The sequence below is a fragment of the Saccostrea cucullata genome, unplaced genomic scaffold (genome assembly GCF_032062105.1).
Source record: "Saccostrea cucullata isolate Sc308-1 unplaced genomic scaffold, CSIRO_AGI_Scuc_v1 ctg433, whole genome shotgun sequence".
NCBI classification, from domain to species: Eukaryota; Metazoa; Mollusca; class Bivalvia; order Ostreida; family Ostreidae; genus Saccostrea; species Saccostrea cuccullata.
In genome coordinates, this window is record NW_026924543.1 from 118,659 (window position 1) to 143,757 (window position 25,099).

Sequence of the window (25,099 nt, forward strand, 5' to 3'; positions counted from 1 at the left end):
GTGGCTCTAGCGAGAGTTAGCGAGACTTTAGCAAGATAGGGTAAATTATCCATGGAAATGTGGCTAGGAAGTGACTAGCATGTGGAGACATGGTAAACAGAAAAGTTATGTTGCGTTTTAGTTTTCACAACCCTATAATATCATTCTGTAGAAATGTACTTCAATCGATCTCTCTTGAATTCATTCAAGTTTAAATTATAAGCATTCTCTATGATACAATTTTCTGCTGTCATGAATTAAAATTTCTTTTTGGACAAATATTTTGCATGGGAACCGGACCTATATTTTTTGGCGTCAGAATAGCAAATGAGGCACCAATGTGACTTTAACTGACAAATCAGCTGAGTGAGAATTGCATTATGGGTTACTACGAATACTACAGGAATTTTACGCTTGACAAGTTCCTTTATTGTACTATCGGTGAATACAATTATCAGATGGATTCCCTGGCCAACACACGTGATCACGGGTATAGCTATGTAAAAAATGTTTTGTCCATTTAAATGCATACAAGAAGCTGCTCGTTTTCCTTACCCTTGAAGTGCTGGTGCTCTGAACTTGACACTAACTACGTATATATTTTATTAAACATAGTTTTTCTAATTAACAACAAATTAAAAACTCCCATGATATCGTTCACATATAGTTTCTAATGTTTGCATTTTGTTCATAAGAACATTTCTTTTTCATATTGCAATCCATTGACATGATCATAGATTGACCTGAACCATGTGTTCGAAGAAACATGTAAACATGTATTTGGGGTATTTACTTATTCAGTCAATAATTGATCAGTTGCTCGTGGTAAGATCCTCTGTGCGCATTAATAGCAATAGCCATATAAGGCAAACAAAGGTTTGTCAGTGTAGATGATATTACACATTTTTTTTTACCAGCGTATCGTCGCTAGTGAGCTGTTATTTTTGCAGTAAACTATGATAAGATTTATTAATTGTTATTTACCCCCCCCCCTTTCAGCCACCAGTTTCTGTTGAAAACCATGAAAGTCTTTCAGAAAGGTCTGGAAACACATTTTTCACAGGACATGTTTTCAGAAGAAACAGACTATAGCAATTTCCTGTTTACTGCCAATTTTATTTATAAAACTGGTTCTACCCTATAACCTTTGAATAGGTAAACCTAAACCACGTGTCTTGAATTTAAATCACAATAACAATAGTAGTGGTGAATTAGGGTAATATTTTATTGTAGTTCAAAGACAATCATCTACCTTACAGTTAAATTAAGAGACATTATTTAGAGTTGATATATTTATTTTAGGCTCCTGATGTATTACATGTTAAGAGGTTAGAGATTGAGGGAAATCCTGCAATGTCTTATCTAGTCAACAAACTTATTGGATGTCTTCATCAATTAGAACAGGTATGACAGTAAAGTGAAGCAATTTAGTATCATAATTTTAAAGAAAGGACAAAAAAGATGAGAAGCTTTATAGCTTGTCTTAAACGTTATAATACATTGTATAAAAAGAAATTAAAGCTAATATGTTATTATGTAAATCAGTTTCAGGTCAAAGTTCATGACCTTCCTGGAGGCAGTACCTCGAGTGGGAGAGGATCTAATGCTCTCCGCTTCTTTAATACCCATCAATTAAAGGTATATTCTTAAGAAGAGTACTTTCCATTGCTTCATTTCTAGCAAAAAAATAAAATCTTGTGTACTGTTGCTGAGTGTATGACTGTTTTCTTGAATTAAACAATGCTTAAATTGTATAATTTTTATTCTCCAATTGATTTATTCTATTAGTTAATATCAGACTTGTTATTTGAAAATGCCATAACTTTTTTCCCTGCCTTTCAGTGCAATCTCCAGAGACACCCAGAATGCACGACCCTGAGGCAGTGGAAGGGAGGGCCTGTAAAGATAGACCCCCTGGCCCTGGTACAGGCCATCGAGCGGTACCTGGTGATCAGAGGGTACGGCAGGACGAAGCCTGATGGGGACGATGATATCAGTGATGAGGAAAATTCTGATGACGATGTTGATGACACAATGGTAGGTCTGGAGAGAGATGGTCAATCTTCTATCTATCCATCACTGCCAAGTACAGTATACAGGGAAATTTTCGCCTCCATTTTATTTTTGCCCCTTTCGCCCAACCCTCAAGTGGGCAAATTTAAAACGGGCTAATTCAAAGAATACGCTATAATTTCTTAAACAAAATTATGACTTGGTGAAATTAGAAGGGGCAAAATTGTTTGCAAGTGTGAAATGGCGTAAATAACATAGGGCGAAAAATAACCCTGTATACAGTAATCAGTTTAGTGTGTGGAAATAATATTAATGAACGTTGAACAGTCTTACAGCTATTATAATAAGTGTGATACAGTAAAACTCGTTTAGTATGAACTCAGATGTAGCGAATTAACGGATATAGCGAAGTTTCTCTGGGTCCCCAGCAAAATTTATAACAAATCTTTGTAAAATTTTATGGTTATAAAGAACGAATAATGAATTCTCGGATAAAGCGAACTTTTTTTGAGTTCTTGAAGGAAAAGATGCATATTGCAAATTCGCGGTATATGCATATATGAATTTGTTACACGGATATAACGAATTACGGATATAATAAATTAAATTCACATTTCCGCAAGACTTCGCTATAACCGGGTTTTACTGTATCTACAAAAAAATCAGTTAATCATTTTAGTGTGTGGAAAAATATTAATTGAATGTCTATCAGTCTGACAACTTTTATAAAATCTGTGATATCTACCACCTTACTTTGTGGCTCTATGACTTGATTTCTTTTTGTAGGCTGCAGTGTTCATCAGTCAGGGGACAGCTCGACACAAGTTAGAGTTTTTCATGGGTGACCGATTCCTGCCATACAACATGACAGTGTACCAGGCTGTCAAGAATTTCAGTAATCCTGGTGAAACCAGTGAAACAGAAACCGAGGCCGAAAGTCCACTGGGTCACGCCAACATCTGGGTCCAAACTCACACCATATGGTATAACAATTCATTAACTATTCATTAATTTTCTTTAAGAAACACAGATTTTTATCAACATAAAGGATTTAGGATTTATTTTTTTTCTTCCTGTTCATATTCATATGTTCCCATTTTTGCATGACACAAGAACATTTTCAATTTCAAGCTAAAACGTGTCACTGTTAATATTTGTTTCATAATTAGGGCCCCTCAAGGATTTGCGGGTGCCCTATAGAAATCACTCTGTCTGTCCGTCTGTCTCTGTTCCGTCCACAAATTTTCTGTTTTTTTCTAATAACTTTTTTTATGGTTGCCCAATCAAGTTCAAATTTGGTATGGCAGTTCAGTAGGCAGAAATACATATTTTTATGCTAAGTTTGGTTCTCTGTGTCTTCTGGTTTGGAGCTGGGGTGGTGGGGTAGATTCCTTAACTATGCATAAGAATAAATGGGCAACTTTTTTTTATGGTTGCCCAATCAAGTTCAAATTTGGTATGGTAGTTCAGTAGGCAGAAATACATATTTTGATGCTAAGTTTGGTTCTCTATGTCCCCTGGTTTGGAGCTGGGGTGGTGGGGTAGATTCCTTAACTTTAGAATGCATTGGCAAAGAGAGATAACTGCTGAAGATGTTCCCATTGTAAAATGAATGCTGGCTAGGAGTCCCTTGGTATTAATTAGGTTTCCTCCTGAAGAAAATCCAGAGCATTATCTTTATCTGTCACATTGAGATGAATTACCACCTCTGTTTGCAAATGAAGTTTGTTTTGAAGTTAAGTCAATTTGGAATGCTATGAACACTGTGAAATGTGGATTTAGATATAAATTTTTATAATTTATTTTTGTTTAATAGTTATGATTTCATTGAATTCTAAAAACAAGAAATAGATTAAAGAAGATTTTTTGAATTACTTTTTTCACTTTATGTTAATTAATTTTTAAGGTAGTTTTATAAAAACCCCATTCTATCATTAATACTGAAAAAGTTCTTATTGTAACTTTAGAAGAAAATGATGAGAGAGGTACAATTAATCCTTTGGGATCAATTATCTAGCCTGCTGCAGAAAATTTAGTAGGCTTTTCTTTATCTTTAAGATTAATGAAAACCTTTGTCTGCAACTGCTGTTTGTTTGAGGTTAAGGTCAAGCCTTCATGATACATGTATTTGCATTCATTGAAGGCTGGCATTCTATATAACACAAGCTTCATAACTGTTTAATACATTCAATGTTAAATTGTTCTTTACTGCCTTATGTAAATACAAGGATATTATTTTCAGGTTTTTGAATATTCAGGAATTATCTTGAAATTTTAAGAATACAGTTGCTGTTGCTTATTCTTCGTACATTTTTTAATCATTCCGTGAGCTGCACCCTTTTAATTCTACCCCATGGCGGGGCCCTTGCTGACTGGTCAGTTTTCTAGTTCTGTTGTAAACTGCATTGTATGAATTCAGCTTTGCAGTCCTTGTAAATTTATAATGGAAAGGAAACAGGTGCTTGAATGCATATAAACCCATCTCCATGTATAAGTTGGTATGAAACTTGAACTTGACAGGTACCGTCCTGCAACTGAAAGCGATGAAGCTTCAGCCACAAGTCCAAAGAAAACCAAGGGAGACAACAAATCTCAGAAAACAGTCAGGAGGAAGATGGATGAATTGTGGAATGGTGAGTTTAAAAAAAATCATGTTAGGAATATAACTCAAGTCTTGTGCTTTTGCAAGACACTAAAAAATTACAATCAAAAGGATACAGCAAAACTCGGTTATAACGAAGTCACTGGGATGAATGTAATTACATCGCTATACCCGTAATTCGTTATAACCGTATAGGAAATTCATTAAATTGATATAACTGGGGAACTGTACATTCGCAATATCCGTGTTCGTACTAAACAAGTTTTGCTGTATAAAATTATTGAAGGTTCTTCAATTCTTATGTATGAAGGTTTGAAGTTAAATTCTGGACAACAATTTTTTTTTAAAAATGTAGTTTGACGTAAATCTGTATTTATGGTTTTAATTTTTGATAGATGGTCACTGCCCTGTGATGGTTCCTGCCCTCAATGCCTACCTGACAGACAAACTTCCTGCTTTTGTCACTGTTCAGGATGCCTCACTGGACATTATAGCTCTACTGAGGATCCTTCATGCCTTCAATAGATACTGGTCAACCATGTATGAGGTTTGTACAAGTTGAGATGCATGATAAACATTAGAACTTACACAGAAGCAGATTTTCAAACTTAGATTTGAGACAGATTTACGAGTTTAAGTTTGTGTTCAAGTACAGCCTGAGGCACACTTGGAGCACCTTTGACTTCATAGAGGTTAAATTTCAGGAATAATGTTTTTAAATCCCTACTAACTTTCTATGATATCAGAAGTCTTTGTAATGAAAAGAGTCTTATTCCAGTGCAATTTTCCGACAGAATCCCTGTTCATCATATTGATTAACAATAATGTGCCAATGTATTTCCCTAGGTGCCTTGTCCAGTGAATCCTATACTGCCATACACAGAATTTCTCAGTTCCAAATTAACAGCTAAAGCCAATCGTCAGCTGCAGGACCCACTAGTTATAATGACAGGGAACCTCCCCAGCTGGCTGGCAGAAATCTCCACAGCGGGGTAAGTGTTCTGATTGATAATTTATTCTGTAACAATTTGCTGGCATGAATTTGGTTAAGAAAATCATTGCCTGTTTTTGGCTATCAGAGAGGAACATCAATGCTTGTTTTGGAGTTTTCCATGATTTACTCTTTTAAGGTTCCATAATAATAAATCAAAGCCTCAGAATTTACTTATATTTCTTTATCTTTAATAAAAGTTACAGTATCTGAATAGGTCAAAATGCACAAAGTAAAATAAAATATTGTAGATCGAAGATTAACTCTTCTTTTTCTTTTCAGACCATTTTTGTTTCCATTTGACACACGACAGCTTCTGTTTTATGCCACCACCTTTGATAGAGACCGAGCTTTGATGAGACTACAGGACAACACGGGGGATAACGGTCCAGCAGACAGCACAGACAGGGTGGCACCGAGGCTGGACAGGAGAAGGGTCAGTTAACACAGTATTGCAACTTCTATTTACAACAAATCTTACTCAGTCAGTTAATTCAGTATTACAATGTATAATCCCTACATACAGCAAATCTAACATAAAATTTTTTTGGTGAAATTGATTGGCAGTGATTGATTCGAAGAATTGATTCCATATCAGCTGTACAAAAATAAATTGAGTTGTACATGGATATGGTTACCATTTCTTGGTGTAAACTTCAGATATCTGGTGATCTTTTGTAAATCCTAACCATTTTTCATGGGAAATATAAGAAATGAGATATGTCTTGAATTTGCTTTAGATTTGACAGAGTGCAGTTGAATTTAACAATTTAATTACAAAGATTTCAGTTTTTCTTGATGCCTAATGTTTGATTGTTGACTTATTTTAGAAACAAGTCAGTAGGATAGATCTGTTAAAGCAAGCAGAGAAGGTGATGGAGGACATAGGAAACTCACGGGCTCTCCTGGAAATCCAGTATGAAAATGAGGTAAGTCTGTCATATATAGTCAGCTCTACTTGTAATCACTTGCATAACCTTTTTTATGGTGTCTTTGAATCATTAAAAATCTTCATATGATTACTTTTCAAACTTGTAACTGATTTTAGGTTGGTACTGGGTTGGGTCCCACACTGGAGTTTTATGCATTAGTTTCTAAAGAGGCACAGAAAAGTGACCTTGACCTTTGGAGAGGGGAGGCCATCAAGGAGAAAAGTGCATCGGGTTTGTAGAAACAGAATTCTTAATGATACTAGGCTACACATACATACACATAACTTCAATGATTTTATATGATTTCATTGACTCTGAATTTTAGGGACAGATGAAGAAATTCTGTACTGTTACTCCCCATGTGGCTTGTTCCCATCCCCACTACCTCGAAATGCGAAAGCCGCTGTCATCAACAGGGTCAAGGCCAAATTCAAGTTCTTAGGAAAGTTCATGGCCAAGGCCCTGATGGACTCCAGGATGGTATGTATTGTATCATTTATACTTGATGATTTTGAGTCTGTAGTATATCAATTGCTGCAATATTGGCATTTGTAAAGGTACTGCTACTTTTGTGTTTCTTTAAAGAAAATTATGTGATGTGCATATAAAGTGTACATGTACTGTTTCTAAAATTTTGGTATTTTTTTTCTGCAGCTGGATATTCCCCTTAGTTTGGTCTTCTACAAGTGGCTGTTGGGACAGGAACACAGTCTGACCTCAAGTGACCTTCAGCATCTTGACCCAGTGATTGCCAAGTCATTCCAACAGCTTGAGGATGTATTACATCAAAAGCAGAGAATTTTCACTGATAAGTCTCATGTAAGTCTGCATTACTCTTTTAAAAAATAGTGACCGTAACTACCAATTGATATTCAAGAAATTTTGGGGTCCCATGATTTTGATTTGGTTTTCCTTGAGAAAGAAAAGTTTTCAATTCATATTTTTATCTAGAATAAACAGTTAAGATATCAATGATATATTATGGAAAATTTAATTCCAGTTGTTCTCTCTGCTTCATATTTTACTGGTAACTTTGTAGACGGATGAGAGTCGTCAGTTGGCATTAGAGAGTTTGACCATGGATGGTTGTAGTATAGAGGATCTAGACATCACCTTTACCCTGCCTGGCTATCCCAGCATAGAGCTGAAGAAAGGAGGGCATGATATCACTGTTAGTCTGGATAACCTGGAGGAATACTTACAGGTAATACAAGAATATAATGTCTTCATGTAAAGCATACAGGATACATAATTCTGTAAATGTTCAATAAATGTTAAGTCTGGATGCAATGCTATGTAGAACAAACCAGAAAAGATGCAGTCTCGTCAGAGATTTCTCATAAAATTGGACTGTCTGAAATTGTCATGTACGACTGTGCTAAGTTTGGTTGAAATTTTTTTACATGCCTCTCTGTTTAGAGAATTGTCATCATTCCTAAAAAAAAATCTGTTTTAGTTAACTTAATGGTCATTATCCAGTAAAAGTTAATATTTGTAAACATTTATGTGAGAGATTAACAGCATTTACTTATATGCTTTTAGTTGGTGGTCCATTGGAGCCTGGTGGAGGGGGTATCTCGTCAGTTTGAGGCCTTCAGGGAGGGGTTCGAGGAAATCTTCCCTCTCTCCACTTTACAGAGCTTCTACCCAGAGGAGGTAAGTCTGGCATATATAAATCTCTCAGCATCTGATGATTATCTTCATAATTAATTAATCTAGAATTGATGGTTTGACTTGTTTCAATTACGCTATGATTCAGTAATGCAGATCATGTATTTTACAAAATGGGTAATTTCTTTGTTTTTCCCCTTATTATGCTTTTGGAGGCTAGGAATATTTTTTGACTTATATACATGTAGTTGGAGCAGCTGTTTTGTGGCAGTAAGAAGGAGGTGTGGGACGTGAAGATGTTGATGGAGTGTTGTCGTCCTGATCATGGTTACACACACGACAGTCGAGCCGTCAAGTTCCTGTTTGAGATTCTCAGTTTTTACGATGATACAGAACAGAGGCAGTTCCTACAGTTTGTAACAGGGTCCCCACGATTGCCAGTGGGTGGTACGTTCTTTTGCAAACTATGGCAGAGTTTCTCTCCTTCAGTTTGATGAAATATGATATAATTGTTTGATGCAATACGTATTTTATGAAATAATTTTTCTGAACATAAGTCTAGGAGTTCTTTTCTGTAGAACACAAGAATATTATTTGCTGAAAAGTTCATATTAAAAGAACACAAAGCAATATGTTAATATTAAACATAGGAAATAAATTTACTTGACAGGCTTCAGAAGTTTAAACCCACCTTTGACCATTGTAAGGAAAACATTTGAAGGCTCCGAGAATGCAGACAATTTCTTACCCTCTGTGATGACGTGTGTAAACTATCTCAAATTACCCGACTACACCTCCGTGGACATTATGAGAGAAAAGTTGGGCATAGCAGCCAAGGAAGGACAACTCTCTTTCCACTTGTCCTAAGATTCTGATTGGCTGATGGCTCTGAGTTTGACAGAGTGGGAGGGAGATAAAAAGTGTAGTTAGATTGTGCTTATTCACTCTGGATGTACATGTGATTCAGCTGGTAGTAGATACATAATGCCAGGATTTGAATTTCATTGGATTGTACGAATTTCAGCCCTGCAAAACTGAAAGTGAATAAACTTCCCAAGATACTGCTATTCTGGTTGTGTTTTCTTTTTTCTTTTGTTTCATGGATGATATAAAAAGAGAATTTGTATCTGTGACTTGATTTTGATTGAATTTTTTTGTTTATTTCTGTTAATGAGGCAAGCAGGGCAAGTCCTTCACTTTAAATGAATTATCTGTCATTGATAATGTATTTTTTTTTATGTTTATTGAAATAAATCTTGGCGTTATATTCAGAAAACTCTTACTCTTAAATTTTCACACTGTGTCATTAAGTGGCACGGAACTGTAGCATCCGTAACTGGCATTTCTACATTTTAACTTATCAATCCTAGTAGAAAGTCAAGCAGTCATTGTTGTCATATTTCAACTACCGTGGTAACCCAAATCTTCAATACAAGGGGTTTCTTGGTATTTGTCCTCAAGATAATTCTTTTGATAAATTTAAATATTTTTTATGTAAATCTTTTGACCACTTTAGGCTAGCTCTATTAAAGGGAATTAGTTACTACCTTGAGGAGACAGTTCTATAGGATTCTGATTTAATTTTTATTAGGGATTACATGTACCAATATTGCACTGCTTTTGTGTGCTGGACATTTGATAAACTTTTGAACAATTTTGGTATATAGCATGTATGGAAAAGGGGGAATCAAAACCATCAAAAATCTTCACTCTTGTTCATCAAGCTGTCAATATCATGATTCTTTACACATAGTATTATCATGTGACTGTTACTACCCTTGGGTCTTTTATTAAATTTAGAAACTAGCACGCATAAAGTTTTCTTAGCTCCATTTTGTACTCATCATAGCCTTATTTAACATAGCATAAACCAATACACAAACACCCATTAAGTATAGTAGATTTATTAACTTGAAATGTGGTGTATACAAAACCACATGACAAAATGTCACCAATAACAATGGTTTTATGGAGTGGTACATTGAGACCACTTACATTTAGCAATAACAAGTAGACTTGGTTGCAAAAAAACAAGACAGACAAAAAATGTACACCTGATTGCTGATACATACATGTACAAACCTTCATTAACGTCATGTACAACCTACAGAAAATACGGTTTTTGAAAATAAAATTTCATTATTGCGGACTTTCAATGCCCGAACAGGTAAAATTTTATTAAAAAATCAGTGAATACAACAGCCCCATAGAGTTCAATAGGTGATGTTTACAAAATGCCTTTGATAACATTGATTATTGCAAGTTTACCAACACTCTTCACAAACACATGAAATTAAATACCAGATGAACAGACTAAACACGTTTTTTACCAAACATACTGGCTCAAGATCCCAAAAATTACGAAATTGACTTCTTATTCACGATTTTAGCCAGGTGCTCCTGCCTGGTCTTATTCAATTGGACAAAAATTCACACGACATGCTGGGTCTTTTGCGCTTAAAACATTTGGGATGAAGATAAAAAGTTCAATTCATGATGAAATGTAAAATGATAATGGGGAAAAAAGTGATGGATGGTAAAAAAGATTGATTTGATGAGAGTTCATATTCACAACCTAAAAAAACTTTCTCAGATATACATGTTTAAAAATATACACTGAATCTATATATATACACAGCTAAGTTTCATTTTTACATAGACTTAGTATTGATATCTTAGAATGTGAAATTTTTCAATATCTTAACAACCATAATAATAAGTGCAGGGTAACAGGTCTAAATTGTAAAAATTAAACTATTAGTTTTAAGTGTTACTTGTAATTATTAATGACAACTATCTAAACATACATTAAAATTTGAAAATTCAACTTGATGGAATATGCTATTTAAAATATAGATTTTTTTGGATACATTATTGTTGAGATGAGATTTCTGTTAAATGCATTCTTTCATTCTGTCTTGTATGAATATCATATTTATATATATATATACACATATTTACAAAAATTTCATAGCAAAATATACATTTATAATGTGTGGGACAAACATATCTAAATCTTATTACAGTACTTTATTGTGACACAATTTTGTCACCAGTTGCAGGTATTCATTTAAAAAAATACCATATTTTTTCTACTGAAGTAAATAAACCATTATTAAAACTACATGTATATGCACCAAATGGAATTAATAAACAACCTCAAAATCATCTCGCAAAGAAAAACATTTAGAAACTCAACTTATTGCTTGTACATTTCAGATTAAGATATTAGAAGTGAACACAGGTTTTCTAGAAAGACTTTTTCATACATTCATCCTTGATCATGACATTTTTAACGGCATGTTCAATGAGTTGCATTAGGTAATAACAATTATGCTGTGTGAACTATCAAACAGACTTTCCATTTAAAAAAAAGACCCCTACCTCACAACCCCCCTCAAAAAAAATTAAGTACATGAATTCCAATGATTTTTCAAATTACCGTTAAAAATAAGTATGGAGGAAAAAGGACAAGGAAATCTTCATTGATGTATGTTGTAATTGTTATTTGGCAAGGAAAAGATCACGTGTGCAGCAGTTAACAGTAGAGATTAGAAAGTTAAGGAAAGAGAATTGTTATGTATTCAAGATATTGAGGCAAGAATATGACCTAAAGTATGTGTCTGATAAACAGAAAATAGAAAATCATAGGCAAAGCTGATATCTGGTTGTTGTGCAATAATTATGAAGTCATAACGGGTTTGACACTACTGGCCTGAAAATTTGAGACAGAAAAATGTTTGATATATATCATATGTATTTGTCATAAAGGAAAAAAAAGCTCAAGACTTCCTTGCTCTACATTAAGGTTTCTCAACTATTTATAATTGATTAATTTAACAGTGCATTTCTCGTCCAAATTTAATCCAAAAACAAATATTTTGGTACCCAATGCATAAGCACGTAAACAAGTTGCTTTACATTTTTTCTTTACATTTTCAGACTTCGAAAAGAATGTTATTTATGAATATACTGTGGTGAATACTATACTTATTTTACATATGTCACTTGTATATGCTAACTTTAAAATGTAGAACTTGCAAATGCAAGACACAGAGTCAAGGCAATCAGTAAATATACCTGTACAGCCAGCTGTCATGATTGACAAATTGTACCAAAAAGTAGACAAATCATGCCAAAAAGTAGACATATTGTGCCAAAAGAATAGACAAGTTGTGCCAAAAGAATACACAAATTGTACCAAAAAGTAGATAAACTGTACCCAAAAAATAGACAAATTGAAATTTGCAAGAAGAACTATAAACAAATTTTGAAATTTTCAAGAAAAATATAAACTATCAAAGTTGCTAAAAATATTTTGCTTTTCCATAACTACAAAAAAAAAAAAAAAAAAATTATAAAAAAAAATTTCAATAAAACGTTTATAGCAAATTTGTGTACAGAATGACATTCAAAATACACTGTATGTTTGAAGTCAAATGTATGTGATATCTAAATAATAAAAATATTATGTCATGTATGGAGTAAAGCAGTTTTCCATCTTAAAATGTTTACCATCAAAAATGAAGTAATGTTTATCATCAAAAACAAAGTTTCCTGTATGGAAAAACAATTGTATAGTTTTGTGTCATTTGGTTTTTGGCCCTTTGGGGATTTAACAGGATTGTAGATTCATGAATGTTTTCCAAAAAAAATTGCAAAAATTCAGTACGAACAAAATATACATATATGAATTACCTTAAATAAATCTGATATTTGTAGTAAATAATTGTATAATAAAGATATTCTCTATATACAGAATTCTTGTGTCAGGTAAAATTTACAGTCAAACAAAACAAAAAGCAATCATGTAAAAAAAAACAAAGAAAAATAATTCATTAACAGATAATTGGATTCCTAACCACCATAATCATCGACAGAAAACTGGTGGAGTTGCTTGCCCTTGGTACAATTCGAGTTACATGCCCTTTAAAAGTTCTGTGGTGAACACAATATGGCATTGTCATGAACTCTGATAGTCATGTAAGAAAGTGTTTAAGAAGTCAAAGGAGGGGCGGGAGGGTGGATTTGAATTCCAGCAGGTCAATATAACTTCATAAACTTCCTGGGGACAAATGTCAGGTTTGGGCATCCTGTAGCCCTGTTGCACATGTTCAAAGGCTTCTTTTGATCCCATTCCTGAAATTCAGAAGTTCATCCACCTCAATTAAAATACATGTATCTCACTGAACCTATTGGGAATTCTTACAATAATTCAACATTATCTAGACATCATCTTTTTGAAAATACTTTTTTTTTCATGGTGGAAGCATTTTTGCATCAGAATCTTCCTTCACCATTTCATTTTTTTTTATTATGATGCTAGAAACTACTTGTAGCTAATCTAAAACATAAAGTGAACTACTGTATATCATTTTTTATTCACAAGAAAATTTTTTTGGTAAGGATTATATACAATAATCACAACAGCTTGCAAAAATTTCATCTAGCTTATAATTACCAGAAAAAATATCTCGCAAAAATAAAGTGTCACGAATATATAGTGATCTACAGTATTGAAAAAAATTTCAAGTATACCTATAAAAATTATTAACATACCTTCATAAGGTTCTTTCCCATACGTAAAGATCTCTATCAACACAATGCCAAACGTCCACACGTCCCCTTTGGTACCGTACTTATTACACAGTAGCACTTCTGGTGACATCCATTTAATGGCCATCTTCAACCCTAGAAAATAGGAAAGGGGTTAAGAACACTTCCTGACCTATATTTAATTTACATTATACATCATTTTTTTTAAAACAATCTCTTCCAATTTCCTTTAGTTAAAGTAATTTTCTTCATAATTTTTTTTTTGAGCTGATGGAAAAAAATCTGAAATGGTGTACAAACATAAACTCTTGAAACACAAAGAATACAATAAAATCACTCCCATCCCATTTTCTACAGTATATTTTTTTCAATAATTTCAGTTATCATCACTTAACAAAATATCAAAATAGTGAATTCTGGATTTTTTTTTCTTTACCTCTTCTGAAGTTAAAGTCTGGGTCGTCTTGCACCTTTGCCATTCCAAATCCAGCAATTTTGACTACATTCCGTTCTCCCACCAAAATGTTACGAGCTCCTAAATTCCGGTGGACAAAATGCTCCTTTTCTAGGAATGCCATACCTTCAGCAATCTGAAAAATGTGTAAACAAATGTAAATAAACAGTATACATAATAATGTCAGCCTAAATCTGACAGCAATGTCTTATAAGCAAATGTGTGTCTAATGTCTATACAAAGTACTTGGTATTTAACCCTTAAAACTTATCTACCTTTTCAATATTTTTTATAAGTAAAAAAGATTATGATCAACTACCGAAAATAAGAAAACCCATCAAACATTTACATTTCATATTTTCTAATTTCTCATTTTATTTTAAGTATATTTTTTTTATATTTTTTAATATTTTTTAATTTCTTATTCTTATTTTATAGGAAAAAATATTTAATAAGAGCAAACATTATTTTTTCCCCTAACCTGTGCTGCAATCCAGAGGAGCTGTGAGAGGCCGAGTTCTTGACCTTTGCCCTCCCTCAGGTAGTTGGAGAGGCGGCCGTTAATCATGTATTCTAAGAGGAGGTAGATGGGTGTTGTTTCGCTGGATACGCCCAGCAGTTTGATTATATTTGGGTGCTGTAACTGCTTCAGGAGCTGAGCCTCGTCTAGGAAGGCGGCTGAGCTAACAGCGTCTTTCTTCTGAATCTTCACAGCTATGTCTCTTGAACTGTGCCACCGGGCTAAAAGAATTTTTTTTGTAATATGGTGTAACTCAAAAGGATTTTTAAAATAACTTTATAGCAATTAGGAAATCTAATACATTTGAAGGACTGATATATAAAGAAAAATTAGGTCTGACTACATGTACACTTTTGAAATTTAATACATAATTTTCTTGATACTTATGTGTGTTCATCATTTCATACCAAGCTCATATACAGAATATGTTAAGATATGTCAGCAAGAAATTTTGCATGTAGTTGTATGATTAAATGTACATATAATTTTCTTTACTCAGTATGTTTTTGTACATAATTTAATAGAATATCAGTCACATATATTATTAAAATATTTTTGCATAGTTTTAATCTTTTTACCATTTATCTGATAAATAAAACTTTGACCCTACCTAGCCACACTTCTGCAAACTGCCCGCTCCCTAACTTTCTAACTCGTAAGACTGTGTCTCTAGTAGTGGCGTACTCGTCTGGTTTTCCGCGATCAAAAGCCCAGATCAGAGACCGGGGCTTCATACAAATTTGTTGAAGTTTGCAACACAGACCATCAGCATTGTCTGGAAAAAAAAAAACAACAAATATTAATACAATGTAGTAGGCCTGAGTATCGCAAGCTACCTAACGATACAAAAAACATAAAATGATATGGTCATGCGATCAACAATTATCAACAGTTAAATTAGGTGATATCCTTATATATGTCAATATAGAAAATTGTATTACATAACCAAAGTTATTTATATTAATTTAACATGCATTTTTTAAATGTATTGTTTTCAAATTTTTAGCTTTAAAATTTCTCAGTTTGCATGTAGAATTTTCAAATAAGACAATAAAAATTAACTTGTACTGTATCATGATACATACGACGATACGATATACGCATCGTGAGGCCTTGCAATCAATACAATCGATGTATCGCTGTATTGTTACACCTCTACAATGTAGATTTCTTTGTGTATTTATCAAAATGTATTCTAAATGTCAAATCTGTAACAAACCTTGTAGTAATTTAACCCTACATGTACAGTTGAATTTTTTTGTACAATGTCTATCTATAAAATTGATTTTTTAAAAAGTCATAGTTATACTTATACTGTCAACAAGCTTTTACCAAATGTGCTTATAATCATATAAGGACCTGACATTAACAGCAAAGTGATTTTGTATTCCTTATGGTGTAAAAGTACATTTTAAACTTAATAAATAAAACAGATTGAAGTACATTTATTATGAATTATAATTGTATGTCTCTGGCACTTGCTATAAGCATGTTTTACTGTATTTAGCCTAGAAATAGTAGATGCATGTTTTTCTTCAAAAACTTCAGAGAGATTTGTCTAATGCTAGAAAACAATATTCAATGAGATTTTATTTTTTGTCTTCATATATCTGTATATGCATGTCATTTTACTGACAAAACATTTTTGCATTGGATAAACTTAAACAATGTTAAAGAGGAAAGAAGATGCTGACAAACCTGTGTAGTGGTTAACCAGTTCACTCAGAGTTTTGAATCGTTTCCGTGGCGTGATGAAGTAACTCTGAAACGCGATGTGGGGGTCTCTCTGAGTGTGGATCTTGTAATGTTTGACGATGTACCCCCTCAGCTCGTCGCAGTCCCTCACAGACAGGGTGTAGGTGTCGGGGGCAGCCTCTCCTTGTCTAACTAGGTAGGTCCCCTTGGGGTACCCCGGGCTCAACAACCAGTCCTCCGAAGCTTGGCGAGATACCTTACCAAAGTACCAACTGAAATATTGAAAAGAAATTATTACAATTTTTTTAACAACTTCAGAAATATATGCCATCGACTAATGCATTCAACCAGTTGTCTTATCTAATGTGAAGTAAAAATAAAAATTGAAGTGCCTTTAATTTTTTGTGTCCTGTAAGTGCAATTTTAACTTTATTTATAAAAATCATTTTCATAGCTGAATACACATGTAATTCTTCATTTCATTCAAATATATTTTGAACACTGGTATCATAATAAAAAAAAATTGTTCATTCAAAATCAGTAGCTGAAAATATACTGCTGTGGAAGTTTAGTGTTAAAAGGTTAATCAATATTTTTTAAAAAACTATTTCAAGAAGAGCAAAGAAAAAAATCTTCCAGTTATACAAACACTCAATTCAGAAAAGTTCACAAAAACTGGAAACTAATTTCCCCAACACCTGCCACATACTGAAGATATCACACAAACCGAAAAATCTGCAAAAATTAGCTTCTCCAGAATTATTTTCTGGCAATTTTAGTTAAAAACACTCAAGGCTTTCAATTTTTACACAGTTCTCAAATTTGTTGCCTTTTTTCACCTTTTTTTAATTTAATTAAAACTACTTTATAAAAAAACACGAAGTTGTTTGAGTTATATTTAACTTTTATCTTCTTTCATGAAAATCTACCTATTGTACTTTATTACTGCAGGTGTTCTTACTAACAATATCCTCATAAATTTTAAATAAATTTTCAATGCGTTCAAGGTGCCTGCATTTTTATAAAAAAAATTAACAAAATCAATCTTTCTTCACACAAATTTTCTTCAAAATTAATTATCACACTACATCCGCATTAAAAATCAAAATCCACAGCAACCCCATGTAAAGATTTCATCAATCAAAACCCCGTCTACGTTTTATTAATTTTTTACAAGTATTGCTTTTACTTTCTCCTACTGCGCCTTTTATCCCATGACCTAAAAAAAGAACAAGCAAGCAAAAAAGTACAAAGATATGTCAATTAATTAATGGAATGAACTTGCAAGAAATTTCTTGAGAAAAAAACTTGTCTTATCATCCTCCAAACGTACATAGAGTCCAACCATTAATCAATTTCCGAACCGAATGCCCCCCGCAAGTCTTTTATCTATTAAGTTTTGGTTGTACATCTTTTTCAATGCTGGCCCAGGTATATTGGCAGGCAGTAAACATCTTATATTTTACAAGCTCTTTGAGTTGCAGGTGTTTTCCAGAAGCTATGTAAAGTATTCTCGTGCCAAAACGCACATCTAGCTTACATAAGCTTTCAAGAGGAAGATCTCTTGTATGAAATACTGTATGGAATGTTAAGAGTAAAATCTTTGAAACCTGATGATTTTTATAAAGAAAAAAAAATGAAATAGTGTATTTTGGCAGGGTTAGATCTATATATTTTATCATGATATCCAACTGCCCCAGTAAAATATTCAGGTCAGGAATTGATGTAGTTTATCATGTTCATATCACAAAAAATTTAAAAAATCAGGTTACTGAAACTTTTTTTTTCTATTTTGCTGATGTTGTTTACAGTTTCTAACATTGTAACTTGCAGTAACTATTCAGTTCTTTACGGGATTAATCCCCCAAATTTTATTAATCTTTTTGTCGTAACAACAGGATCATAAAATGCTACACCAACCATCACAGAACAATATGACAGCTTTGTAACCAAGATGGGGAGAGGATTTTGTGAGATATGGGGAGATAATTAGCATAATGATCAAGATGAAACAAAACAACATATGGCACATGCCATCAACTTTTTTTATAATAGTTTTTTTCCTGAGCCCTTGTACATATATTCAGATATTATGAATGGGCTTAGATTGATGATGTGGTTAGAATGGGTAGAAGCCATCTGAATAAATATTGTTGTAAGTAAGTCATCTCCCTCTCAGATCTTACAATTTATAATAATAAATTCTAACACCAGAAAAAAATCATAATCAGGTAATGACTCCATGACACCCATCATATTCAAATGATTAATGGAATATTTTTCCACATAAATTCCCATAACTGTTTTATGTATAGACTAATACATAATTTTTAACAGTTTCTGATGCATCTCTCTCTAGGAACACACATTCTTATCTTTTTAATACTGCTAAAAATTTAAAACTTCTGCAAGTTTGATGTATCGGTACTGATTCCTGTTGAATTTTAAGACTTCAAGCTGAGTCTCGATATCTTGTATAAATACAAACTGAAAAACAAATAAGAAATTTTCCATCCAGAATTTGATAAGATGAGGGATACAAAATATGTAGACCATTGATCATTTTTCCGTGACTCATCTAAGTAAACTTTGAAATCCTTAAAAACGAGATCCGATAAATTCTTTCAAATTGTCCGCATTTCATGCCAGAATCAAATCACAGATAAATTATATTTCCCACATTCTTTGAAATTATTTCATGAAATTTATATCCATTTTGCAAATTGAATTCCTTATCAGATGACTGAATAGTGTCAGAATAAATGAAAAATATTCTTTGACGCATCAGATGATCAGTGGAACAGATAACTACATCAATTCTATATATGCATCCCGTTCTTTACATGAAAACAAGAACACCACTGATTTTTATGATAACCCTTAACCTTATGTCTTTTATCTAAAAATTTAACACCTTTGTCAACTCTTGAAAAATTATCAAATTGTTCAAATAATTAAAATGAAGTAGTTAAGCAATTAAAAGTGATGGATTCAGATCCTTTTCACTCCAACTAAAGATTTATGCAAAACCTTTTAAATGAACTGTGTACAATTTTCTCATATAACCTATATAAAACTAGTTAAAATTCTTATTTGAAGTTTTTCAAAAACTTTTTTTTTTCTATGACCTTTCAAAGGCTAATTAGAACAAACCACATGTTATACATACTCAAAAGTTCTGAGATGCTGCTCCTGTGGTGTGGGTGGTGCGAATGTCCGGGGTGGGGACACCAGGGTGTTACTGGTCTGCTGCTTCCCGGGGGAGGGGCTGAACCGCCACGGCTCCTCATCCTCCTCTAAAGTGTCCGACAGGGACAGGAGCAAGAAATTATCCTGGAAATCCCCGATCCCCCTCTCCGGAATTTTCACATCCTTTCTGCACATGGGGCAGGGAAAGTGTCCTGGTTTTTCCCCAGGGTGCCTCCGAACGTAGTCCCGCAAACAATGTTCACAAAAGCTGTGAAGGCATGGTAAAGCTTTAGGTTTGATAAAAGATTCCAAACAAATCTTGCAACTTAGAAATTCTTCCTGTAATTTTTCACGTAAACTTGATCGACTGGATGGCGTTTTGGCCATTGTTAGCCATTCTGGAAAAAGAAGAAGAAATCACATTTACTTAAGTGGGTTTTTTTTTGTTTTTCTGCAATATCTAATATCTCTACATATTTAATATAACTGATGGGTGTGGAAAACACTGAAATATCACATCAATCTGTGTCGTTCTCCAGACCCAGGATAAGGCTAAAATATATCTGTTGTATCAAACAGTTGTCTGGGCCAAGAGGGGTTAAAAGTCATAAGTGCAAGAATGAAGTAATAATTATTGATTTTCTGTAAAAATAATTAACAAACTTTTTAATATTTTTAATATAAAAACTTGAATTATATACAAAATATTGGGGTCTAAATAGCAGAGTAAAGCAGAAATAAATTTTTGGTTTGGCCTCAATTGTTATATCATTGATGATCATCAAATCCATTTTGGTTCTAATGAACTCTCAAGTTGCTCTTTAAAACCGACCCATTCTTTCATGTTCCTGGCATTTTTTAGCCCCACATTGAAGCATGTGATCAGTAAAATGCAGCTGATGATAGGGGTGATCCTGTGAACATCCTGCCCATTATCTTAATTAAAGTTCAACCACAATGCTGTGAATTTCATGGGGGAAAATTCCAGCATTTTGATTGTTTCTGCAATTATCACTTGTGTTGCTAACTCCTTGTTACATTTTTAGCAGATTATTTGACAACCCTTGTATCATTACAAAGCTGATGGAATGCATTTCACTGAATAGAGACCTAAACAAGTTTTGCTACCCAAATGTATGTCTTTAAAGTCTTTTGATAACATAATAGCAATTCCTGTGCTTAGAAGCTACGAATTTCTGATATATTATCATAGATTGTTGAATACAATGTATCATAATTTTTATTAATTAAAATGTTCATCAGTGGTCATCATAATGAATTTTGTTTGTGATTTCATGTATCCTACAATAATTTTCTGTACATGACATACCCTTTAAACTTTTAAAGATTTAATGAATGGTTTATTCTTGGCACAAAGTTCCTTTTGTTATTTCAATGAATCTATGGGTCACTTTCTATTTGAGGATTACGTGAGTAATGTTCTTTCTTTATGAACCCATGCAGAGCTATAAATATTTAAAATATAGATCTTGGCATAAAGTTAGGACTAATTCCAGTTTCAAAAGTATCACCATCTGATAGTAAGCTTTATTATTCTAGCGTAATCAAGCAAGATGATTTTGATTACCCCCAGAAAGACATGGATTTCATAAGCCATTTCCTGCAAAGGGGAAAACATATGGCAAGTGTAATTTCTAACCACATGCAAAAACTGCATCAATTAAACATTAAGTTATGGGACTGAAAAAATCCGTATCTATTTTGTATTGGTAATATCTGGTAATATGAAATTAATTTCTAATCAAATGCAAGATCGACATTAAGGTGCAAACACAGACTACCTGGGATGAATGTCTTTTTCTTCCTGCGTAGTTTTGGCATAGTAGAAAATCGTTCCAATTTATCACAAGGTAAACTTATCATAGACTTTTCAGTCTCTGATGATATCACATCATTATTTGACCACCTTCTGATCTCATTGTCTGACCCCCTGACCCCTTCTGATGACCAATCATCACTGGTCTTTCGACCCGACAGACGAATAACACACTTATCAGAAAAGTCCTCTTCCTTCTCCACAAAGTTCCAGCGAACAGAGTCCACCGATTCCTGGAAACACAGACTTTTCACTATTGTATCACAAGGACTGTTCCTGGAATCTCGATTGGTAAATCCATCTTCTGACTCGGACAAACTCAGAGGAGCCTCTTGAAGTAGATTCACTTTGTCCCCCTCTAAAGACTTTCCCCCCAAGCCCATTAAAATTCTGCCCTTCTCTCCAGCTTTCCTTACAACATTGCTCAACTTGGCTTTACATTCTCTTTTCTTTCCCTCCATGTGATTAGAACAAGCAATTAGGAGAAAAAAAGAAGAAGTCTTAAAACAGCGTGGCTTAATCCCTTAAAGCCTATTAAACAGATTAACGCACAAATCTTTGCTGTTCCATGGGTATATCCTACCCATTCTGGAAGCTGTGGTTAATCCTCATATCCTAATCACCTGAACGAACCACGTTTTGGGATTGGGTCATAATAGAGACAGGACACAACATAGGCACAAACACACACAGATGCTGAGGAGCCCAGAAAATTTAGAAAGCAGGAGAACTTCCGGAGTTTTTCAGCACACTGATGTTCAAGAGAGTTTTTGTCAGTGGAAGAGGATGCTCGCCTATCTGTCTATTCTGCTAACTCTTGTTTCCTGTTCATAATTACAGTGGGGCTCACCACAGGGTAAACACCTGTTAACAATCACCTCCAAAACCCAAACATCTCACACCTCCTCCTTGGGTAACAGATGGTGGGCAGACCTACTGTGTACAATCTACAGGGAATATCATCCCCTCCCTCTCTTAAGCTGGAGTCCTGGGGGTAATGCTGTTAACAACTCCCATAAAAATTCTGGGAGTGAAAACACTTCACATACCTTCCTCCCCCTTTCCCCCCATTCCCTTTCATTTCCCCCTCTCTTCTCATCAATGAAGCTTCAGTAGAGTGTAGAGCTTTTATGAATTAAGTACAAATGCCAGCTGGGGTAATTATGCCCTAGTTTTTTTTCCTCTCTCCTCTAATTACAATTACAGGTATAAGGCATTTTAATACTTTGAGGTACTACAAATTCTTTTCTCTGATCTAAGACTATTGCATCATCTGATTGTACAGCAGTTAAAGGAAATCCCCACTGTCTAATTAAATGTTTAAGATCGCTGGAATTCAGTCCCTGGAGCGGGGAGGGGGTATAAACAGAAGCCAATCCCTCTGGCTGCATGCATTGCATAACTTCAACAAAACATCCAATAAAGCTGCCTCTGCCAATGACAGGTGTGCAAATGCAAACTTTCCTATCAAATTTCTACACATTGTAAAAACCAGGGATCAATACAAACTCATTCCTTCAAGTTCTGTGCAAAATTTCAACTAAAACATCCAAAAAAAAAAATTTGATGTTTTTTATAATTAGGGTAAAGAAAAAAAATGATGAATTTATAGTAATTAATTTTCCTTCAATCTGTTTTACAAAAAAAATAAAATATACACCAGCAGAAATGATTATATTATGTTAAATTGAAATACCATTATACTTAAGAGTAAGATGCATGCCATACCACACTTCAACTTGTTGAAGTCATTATAGCGCTTTAGTCTTGATACGAATACTGTAATCTTAATGATACAGTAGTTAAAATATGAAGAGTCCTCAAGTACTATTTAGGAAGTTGTTTACAAAGTATGCAGTTTTCACAAAATGAAACAAAGAGAGAATTGTTAAAAAAAACTGAAGAAATTTCATGAATTCTGATGCATTGTATGGGCACATCCCTTGACCATGCAGGAAGTCACGATTTAATGAAAACAATGCGACTTCTATTTCTTAAATCTTGAGTGATATAAAATCATGTGATTGTCCAATATTTTTCTTTATTTTCATGATATTATTTTGCTCCTTGAAACTCAATTCATTAATTAATAAATGATTATTAAAAAGTATTTTACATTCTAATTTAATTAAAAAAAAAAAACTTTGAATACAACACAAAGTACCAAATTTCAATTAATTGATATGGAGTATTTGAGAAAACAAGTGATATATATGGAGACAGGCAGAGGGAAATTAAACCTATTGTCTTCACTGGTTTCACAAGTGGATTGCCAAATCTGAATATCTAGGCACTATCTCAACCTAATACCCCAAAATGTAGAAAAAGGTTTAGCTTTTATGACAGTTCAATCCATTTATTTTTAATTTTTGGTAACTAAAAACAAAACCATCTAAAGTTTGATACACATCAAGAGCTTTGGGGTATTTCACCCTAATACCTAATATTTAGAGTTATGGCCCGTAATTGTAAGTTAACTGATCAAAATGCAGTTTCACTGAAATCACCCACAGATTTAGTGGGCCCTAGCCCTTTGTCCCCCAATTCCCTTCCCTTTGGGACTCCATGCAAAATTTAGTTAAGGGCACCCCTTTTCAAGAATCCTGGAACTGCAGCTGTTTTAAGCTGCAAAGTTACAGAACAAAATTGCAACTGCAACACTGCAACAAAAAAATTGCAACTGCAACACAACTTTACAAATAAAGGAAAATCCAAAACTACTACAGCCATTAAAGCTGCCATTTGAGAATGGTTCATAATATGCATACATGATATAGTCAAACTTAAGTATCTTAATCTTGATGGGAATGAGAAAAATCTTTTGAGATATATCCAAGAATGGTTGGAACTTTTTAACTCACTTCAATACATGTATATATATACATAATGGTATTCAATATATCAAAGTTTGAGATAATGAAGTCCCACTGTACCTGTAGTACTGTATATAACAACTAGAACAATGTATATCAAGTATTCTCAGATTAATAGTATCTAAGACTAAAGTTTATGAATGTATGCTTGTTAATATTGTCGGGGTTGGTGAACGGTGAGGGAAATGTTTTAAATATGAAATTCATAGTCACTTATTCTTATGAAATATGTGTTTAACTGTTTTTGAAAGTTTCAATTATAATACAATACATCCGCAGAGAGAAATAATATATAGCATGTATAGGCAGTATTATTTCAACGTATGGGAGCAGTTAACAAAAACTGTAGATTTGAAGACTTTTTTAAAAAAAAGAAATTTTGTGTTTTAATATCAGATATAATACTATGTATCCCTAATCAAGTCAGTTAAATTCTTCAATGAATTTAGCATATCGACTCAAACTATGAAAAGACTACTGATCCTTCCAAATGCATCAGTATCATTTGTGATATATATTTGTATGACCCATTAGCTAGGGGGTGTCCACACTGTGGCTCAAACTTACAACCCTCAGATTTAAAATCCAACACTCTACCGACTGAGCTAAAGGGTTAACCCACTAGCTAGTGCTAGTAGGAGCGTGGCCTCACTATATACAACACATAGTCACTATTCAACTTTGTTACATTTGATATATTTATATAGTTCTGTATAGCTGATTCTGTGAATATTTCCTTGCCCACACCTACCAACATACAAGCATGAATAACATTTCAATGTGACAAAAGTACCTTGATTTACAAAAACTTTTTTTAACTTCAAAATTGTAATTGCGCATGCTGTAA

General features: G+C 33.6%; 2 protein-coding genes and 1 long non-coding RNA gene across 4 annotated transcripts in view; 1 reads left to right on the forward strand and 2 right to left on the reverse strand.

The window, feature by feature from the left end:
* Nucleotides 1-9,404, forward strand: part of LOC134266683 (E3 ubiquitin-protein ligase TRIP12-like) — a 36,975-nt gene extending 27,571 nt beyond the window's left edge. Inside the window, exons 23-38 of the mRNA XM_062748902.1 lie at nt 1,282-1,383; nt 1,525-1,617; nt 1,822-2,016; nt 2,779-2,975; nt 4,513-4,625; nt 4,990-5,141; nt 5,441-5,586; nt 5,868-6,021; nt 6,416-6,514; nt 6,634-6,748; nt 6,843-6,997; nt 7,172-7,336; nt 7,557-7,721; nt 8,060-8,173; nt 8,377-8,575; nt 8,799-9,404. Coding sequence (XP_062604886.1) covers nt 1,282-1,383; nt 1,525-1,617; nt 1,822-2,016; nt 2,779-2,975; nt 4,513-4,625; nt 4,990-5,141; nt 5,441-5,586; nt 5,868-6,021; nt 6,416-6,514; nt 6,634-6,748; nt 6,843-6,997; nt 7,172-7,336; nt 7,557-7,721; nt 8,060-8,173; nt 8,377-8,575; nt 8,799-8,995 — 2,361 coding nt within the window. The 3' untranslated portion in view covers nt 8,996-9,404. The remainder of the gene's footprint in view (nt 1-1,281; nt 1,384-1,524; nt 1,618-1,821; nt 2,017-2,778; nt 2,976-4,512; nt 4,626-4,989; nt 5,142-5,440; nt 5,587-5,867; nt 6,022-6,415; nt 6,515-6,633; nt 6,749-6,842; nt 6,998-7,171; nt 7,337-7,556; nt 7,722-8,059; nt 8,174-8,376; nt 8,576-8,798) is intronic.
* Nucleotides 1-25,099, reverse strand: part of LOC134266691 (uncharacterized) — a 158,812-nt gene that overhangs the window by 45,329 nt on the left and 88,384 nt on the right. The window lies entirely within an intron of this gene.
* On the reverse strand, nt 12,669-22,375 carry LOC134266684 (tyrosine-protein kinase SRK2-like). 2 transcript variants are annotated; one of them, XM_062748903.1, is made up of 9 exons: nt 21,345-22,375; nt 19,523-19,940; nt 17,543-17,572; nt 16,357-16,625; nt 15,269-15,433; nt 14,620-14,879; nt 14,121-14,274; nt 13,688-13,819; nt 12,669-13,267 (listed from the first exon to the last, which is right to left on the reverse strand). In XM_062748903.1, exons 1-9 carry the CDS (start codon nt 21,838-21,840, stop codon nt 13,092-13,094), a joined length of 2,100 nt encoding a protein of 699 aa, XP_062604887.1. In that variant the 5' UTR covers nt 21,841-22,375; the 3' UTR covers nt 12,669-13,091. The 2 variants fall into 2 exon arrangements, with proteins under 2 accessions (XP_062604887.1, XP_062604888.1); XM_062748904.1 differs by lacking the exon at nt 17,543-17,572 and having other exon boundaries at nt 21,345-22,367.

Excerpts from the sequence above, each read along its gene's own strand:
- LOC134266684 (XM_062748903.1), bottom strand. The coding sequence starts at position 21,840 with ATGGAGGGAAAGAAAAGAGAATGTAAAGCCAAGTTGAGCAATGTTGTA. Across the intron at positions 19,941-21,344 it reads GAAAAAGACATTCATCCCAG|AATGGCTAACAATGGCCAAA; the intron begins GTAGTCTGTGTT and ends TTCTTTTTCCAG. Across the intron at positions 14,275-14,619 it reads TCCTCTGGATTGCAGCACAG|ATTGCTGAAGGTATGGCATT; the intron begins GTTAGGGGAAAA and ends CACATTTTTCAG.